General features: G+C 50.8%; 3 protein-coding genes across 3 annotated transcripts; 2 read left to right on the top strand and 1 right to left on the bottom strand.

The window, feature by feature from the left end:
* Positions 1–671: 671 nt before the first annotated feature.
* Positions 672–1,940, top strand: CHC_T00003187001 (hypothetical protein). The gene has a single exon (XM_005714339.1). The coding sequence runs from the start codon at positions 672–674 to the stop codon at positions 1,938–1,940; it is 1,269 nt and encodes a 422-aa protein (XP_005714396.1).
* A 21-nt stretch (positions 1,941–1,961) lies between these two features.
* Positions 1,962–2,111, top strand: CHC_T00003186001 (hypothetical protein). Its single transcript, XM_005714338.1, has one exon. The coding sequence runs from the start codon at positions 1,962–1,964 to the stop codon at positions 2,109–2,111; it is 150 nt and encodes a 49-aa protein (XP_005714395.1).
* A 23-nt stretch (positions 2,112–2,134) lies between these two features.
* CHC_T00003185001 (hypothetical protein) lies at positions 2,135–2,248 on the bottom strand. The gene has a single exon (XM_005714337.1). The coding sequence runs from the start codon at positions 2,246–2,248 to the stop codon at positions 2,135–2,137; it is 114 nt and encodes a 37-aa protein (XP_005714394.1).
* Between the last annotated feature and the right edge of the window lie 3,508 nt (positions 2,249–5,756).

The following is a 5,756-nucleotide window of genomic DNA, read 5'->3' as shown; positions in this document are numbered from 1 at the left end:
AAGGGGCCCAACCCCCTTTTCCCTTTTTCTTCCATTTCCCACCCAACCCCCCCAAATTTTCCCCCCAACCCCCCCCCCCCCCCCCCCTCTCGCCCCCCCTCCTCCCCCGCTCCCCGACCCCCACCTCCACTCCCATACAAATACAAATTCACCTCCACAGTACCTCTCCTTCCCCCTTCCCTCTCGCATCCGTGTTCCACTCTCTGGCACCCCAAAAAAAAACACATCAACCTTCGACGTCTGCTGAAGGCTACCATCTTCCATCCTCCCTTCTTTTAATTCTTCGCTGTCTTCCTGAACTCATTCACATCATCCGTTACGTCTCCCATATCAATCCCTGTCTTCCCCGTCTCCCCCCTCCCCGTCTCCATCCATCATAACCTCGGTCTCAAACAACAAACACATTGACCAAACTCACCCCTCTCTCCCCACTCCCAGTACCCCATCAGAAAACATTCCCTTTCCTCGTTCACACCACCACCCGTCATTCTCCAAGTTTGTGCTTCCATCCACAATACTATCCCTTCTTCCATTATCCGCCTTTCGCAGACACTTCACATTCGCTCCTACCCTGTTTGTCAAACACAATCTGCCACACCTCCTTTCACTTCTTCCATGACGAGCATCCATCCTCACATTAGACTTGATCCCAACCCGGTCACTCTCAGCTAATGTCGCGGAATCCCCATCAACGGCTTCCCTACGGACATCCTACCCAACCTCCATCGCATCCTCAGCAGCCCCAGCGTCAGCGACAACAACAATCTCTTCATCCCCACACCCATTCCCAACCTCAACAGCATCATCAAGACCATCAGTCCCCACTACCACACATCGGAACAACCAACTTTCCTCCCTCTACTGCACCACACTCGGCCCAAGGTCATAACCTCCCGCAACAACATTCTCTCACCCCAATAACGCATCATATCCCCATGCTTGCTCGACATCCCGATCCCCCACCGCAACCGTCAGCACCACCCCACCAGCAATCTTCCGGCCAAGAGATGAACATGTTTGAAGTTCTTGGCCCTTCTCAAACGCAGAATCCTGCACTATACCAAGAACCTCAGGATCTAAATCAACCTAGCATGCCGCACCCAGCCTTCCCAGGCGCAACAGCTCAACAGACTCAACTAACAGATGTTTACCCTCAACAACCTGTACACAGTCGTCCACAATATGTTTCGTCCATGTGGCCACCTGAGCACCCCGTCCAGTCTCACCAACCGCACCCTCAACCCCCGGCAGTGTTGCAACGTCCTCAGCCCCCTCTTCATCTCCATCAGCAAATGCCGAAATATGACCCTCACGCTAGTGCACCCCGCTCTGTCCAATCGAAGCGAAAGCGCTTGATCGATCCCACCCCGCCACAAATTTCGCCACCGCACCCTAATCGAGAGACCCCGGTCGCATCAACCCCGAAGCCGCCAGGGCATGGGACCTCCACTGATACACGGCAAGGAAAGGAGCGCGTTCAAAGAGCATGCACCAACTGCGGAGAGATGAATCACATTCGAAAAAACAAGTGCTCGAGATGTGGCACGCCGAAGGAACCCGCGAAGAAGCGACCAAGGCGCCAGAGGAAGAAGAAAACACCGCCGCAACCGCAGCCCGCATCAAGCAACCCGATGCAAGCATCTGGCTCTATGTCGACACCACACCGTCAGGGTATGCCACCGGAAGCAAACGTCATCGCACCTGTCAACCGCTTGCAACCTTTCACTCAAAGACAAGACCCACGGCAAGGTGGCATGCAACAGGTTTTTGACCCTCGAGCCCTGACTTTTCAACAGGGGCAGCCACAAGCCTCGAATACCGTGCAAACGCATTCTGCACATGCTCTGCAGAGAGGACAAAGACAGGCGCCGGAATTTCCCTTGGAACCTACCTTTGAAGAAAATCAAGGGACTTTTTCTCACCAGTACAGAGAGAGATAACTAGCCGCCGGCGCCGTCCTAATGAAGTTAGGACGTAATGACTGTTGTCGCGAAGGAAGCGTCATTATTCCTTCAGCCGTGATTGTAACTCTCAGTGATGCGTTGCGCAACTGTTCTCAGCTGTTTCGGTATAATTCGACGAAAAGGACAAGTTGTGCCAGCTGGCGTTGAAATCAGACATCTGCTTCTGTCGCCTACGAGAATGAGAGAGTGCACCAGTGGAAGAGCGGCATGTGTGTGGACGATATTTGTATGAAGTATGACGTTTTTCTGTAGATGCAGCGGTGCTTTTCGACTTCACAGGTCATACTTGAATGAATGCGAGCGTGTTAGGTACCTTTTCCTCGTTCCAGAGTTGTGTCGAAGGTGTCGTCGGATCGTAACTGCCACGTGTACGAGCGAATAGTGAAGGAGGAGCGGTCACATGTGCTATTGAATTTTAGGGACACAATTTTGACTACTTGACGGCCAGTTATCACGTTTCCCAGGCAAGTAAAGCGAACTGATGTTGGGCCTTTCCTCTACCCTTCCGAGTACTTCCTTCGACATCTGACGACGAACGCCTGTTTTGATTGATCGGATATCTGAACAGCGGCGTAGTTGGGGTCGTTCCCTCGCATATACTGTTGTTCTCAGGTGCTGCCTCGTCTGCATCAAGGAGGACTGTGTCAAGACTACCTTTTCTCGTAAGTCCACAACCACATGTCATAAGCGCTTAGCGCTGCGCTCTTTTCTGGCTTGATTCCAACGAGTACGTCGGATGGTCGGATGGCCCGTTGATCGAAGCCGAGCCTTTTGAGCCTTGAACATAACACGCCGAAAACCCCCCGGCGGAGCGCTAGCGAGGATCCTTTTCTCTGCAAGTGTGAGTGTATAGCTCTTTAAATTTAAATACACCCACTGTGAAAGAAAAGAAGACATTCAGGTATAACACTCTCTCCGTTTACCCGAGATGCAGCGGACCGCTCATCGGACTCTGGGACAAATTGGTCAAGCAGGGTTTTGTGCTGAGGGGCTGTTTGAAAGCGCACGCGACTGTATGGACTTCAACACGGAGCACTTCAATGTTGAAGTAAGTCGACGTCTGTGGGTTGCGAAGTATACAGTGCTTTTTTTTCTTTTGGCGTAATACGAACATGGAGGGGCCGCTCGCTTAGCAAAGCTTTCAGAAGTGGTCACGGGCCAGTGACATTATATCGGTGGTACAGTAACGATACAGTACTGATATTTATTTCACATTATATTGCTTAATCACGCTGTGCTATCGATGAGCGAGTCGACTCTAATCGCACAGGGAGATGTTGACTACAGTCAGCTCGCGATAACTGCAACCTCCGATAACTGCAACCCCTTGATAACTGCAACAGTTGGACGTCTCCCAGCACGGGACCCTGTAAAATATTAGCAAAAAACTACATCGTTGCACACGTTGATATCTGCAACGGCCTTTTGGGCGCCCGAGATTTGACAAAAAGCAATGAATGCACTCCGAAACGTCTGCAAAAATGTAAATGAAAGTTTTAAAATGCGCAAAGCCGCGGCAGTGCAACTTCGGGCAACTGCTCTTGACTAAGCGAGCGCATTTGGGGGTGAAACGGAGACGGAAGTGGTGCCTTATTTACAGTAGAGCATTACAGAGGACTCCGGCAAAAATCCGAGAACAGGTGGTCAGAGAAGGACAGGTGCAGATTAAGATGGATAGTTTTTCCGAATAAAATATGAGGTTTTTGTCTTGCGATTTCATTGGCTTAGAAGTTTCCTTATCATACCACTCCGATAACTGCAGCACCAGGTGGTCTCCCAGGTGTTGCAGTCATCGCGAGCTGACTGTACAGCTGTTCTTGTTGACCAAAACATTAATCATCATCATGACCTCTTCTGTCACGCAGGCCCCTTATTATTCCCGTATTTCAGTGACGACCACCAATAGAGAGACAGTGTTGCGCCAGAACGGTTCTCTGCCTTCACTTGTAGTGCGCCGGGCGCCTGCTGCCTGGTGACGTGTGCTGCCTGTACACGTCCGCGTCCGCATCTGAATCATGACATACCGTTGGCACAGGGGGGGGAGAGGGGGGGTGGGCGTGGTCGCTACTACACTGATCACAGCAATTAACCTGGGCCAACTTAATTCTGAAGCCCCTTTTTCAGGTCTATAACCATATTTAACATGGTCCGGATTAATTGTGAACCCAGATTAATATATGGTCAAATCAGATATAACATGGTCCAGTTTATTTGTGAACCACTGGATTAACCTTGATTTCTAACATTGCTGACAAGTATTCAAGAAATTACGGCTCCACTTCTTGCCCATTGAAATGGACACGATGCTTGGATATTATTGTCTGCAGCTCAGAAAAGAGCTGCTTCTCTTCCCCAAGACCATATCGAGGCGGCAACATGCGTTCTCGCCCTTTTGGAACTCTAAATGCGACTTATCTTAAGACTGTTTCCTCCAGGCCAAAACCAATAATAACCTGGTCCAGTTTATTTCTGAACCCAGGTTAATATATAGACCAAGGTTAATTGCTGTGATCAGGTGTAGCTAGACATCGCATTGTGTATTGCACACCGTACCCTTGAATGGTCGACTTTATTGAGAGAGTATTGGGGTACCCTTCGAAGGGTAGTACCGTAGCACCCTTGCATGCTTTGCGACGACCCTACCACGTGGCAGCTTATGAAGTACAGCTGTTCACTGCTCACATGAGCAGTGGGTACCAAAACTGTCGGGAGTGACAGACCGCACACGTGTACATCCAATGGAATCAGTATAAGTAGCATGTAGTGAAACCCAACACAGGAGGTAAAAGGAGTCATCGTTCCCACAGGTTATGCGCCCATACGCTCGCGATCACCTTCCTCTTTACCAACCGACGTCCTCGCCTTTCCAGCACACCTACCATCAACCTATCGACCACGCTCACCTCACTTTCTCCATTCCCAAACAGCCACCACGACGCCCCCTACCGACAGACTCCTCCGCCTCCGTCGCCGCCACGATCAAGCAGAAGCACAAGCTTCCATCCAAGAGCTACTCCGACTCGCCCAACTCACACAATCAGACAAACACACCCCCTCAGACACAACAACACACACCATGGACCATATCCCGAAAATACAACTTCCCACCCTTGACCCCGACAACCATAACACGTGGAATCTAGCACTCTGTGCCCAAGCCGCAGCCATGGATGCACTAGAACACATTACGTCCAATCCGACTCCTCCAACCGATCCTGCCCTCCTTAAAACGCATATTCGACACAAGAACATTATTCTCGCATCGATTCTCTCCTCAGTCCCGACATCCATCCTCAATCTCATTATTCAGCCTGATTCCGATCCCTCTCCCCACGACTTACTCCAAGCCATTCATGCCCACCTCCTCACCAACACGTCCAACGACCATAAATTTCTAAGAGCCCAAGCTGAAGCCACAATACCCCCCGACATGTCGATCAACGAGTATATCACCGCACACGAAGCCATCAGATCTAAAATGATCGCATCCCGTTACCCCGACATCAGCAACCAAGCCACGACCGTGGAATTTTTAATCGATGGCATGCGCCACCACCCCATGACTGCCGAAATTGGCCGACAGCTGCTCAGCCTCAACCCCTCAACAGTCAAAGACTACCTACACAAATACATCCGACTCCAAAACTATAATAACACCACCCAACCGATCATCACATCACCGCAAGGCATGCAGCACGGGCCTCCAACGTACCCATCCCCACAGCTACACGCACCGTACCAACCTCAATCATACCGCCAACCCCGCACCTGGAATCGTACACCCCTCCCACC

This window comes from Chondrus crispus, genomic scaffold, assembly GCF_000350225.1.
Source record: "Chondrus crispus Stackhouse genomic scaffold, scaffold_179, whole genome shotgun sequence".
Taxonomy (NCBI): Eukaryota; Rhodophyta; class Florideophyceae; order Gigartinales; family Gigartinaceae; genus Chondrus; species Chondrus crispus.
Note: the sequence above shows the minus strand (reverse complement) of the source record. Positions and strands in the feature narration are given on the sequence as shown.

What these genes read in the sequence shown, in the direction of transcription:
- CHC_T00003186001 (XM_005714338.1), top strand. Translation starts at nt 1,962, where the DNA reads ATGAAGTTAGGACGTAATGACTGTTGTCGCGAAGGAAGCGTCATTATT.
- CHC_T00003185001 (XM_005714337.1), bottom strand. Translation starts at nt 2,248, where the DNA reads ATGACCTGTGAAGTCGAAAAGCACCGCTGCATCTACAGAAAAACGTCA.
- CHC_T00003187001 (XM_005714339.1), top strand. Translation starts at nt 672, where the DNA reads ATGTCGCGGAATCCCCATCAACGGCTTCCCTACGGACATCCTACCCAA.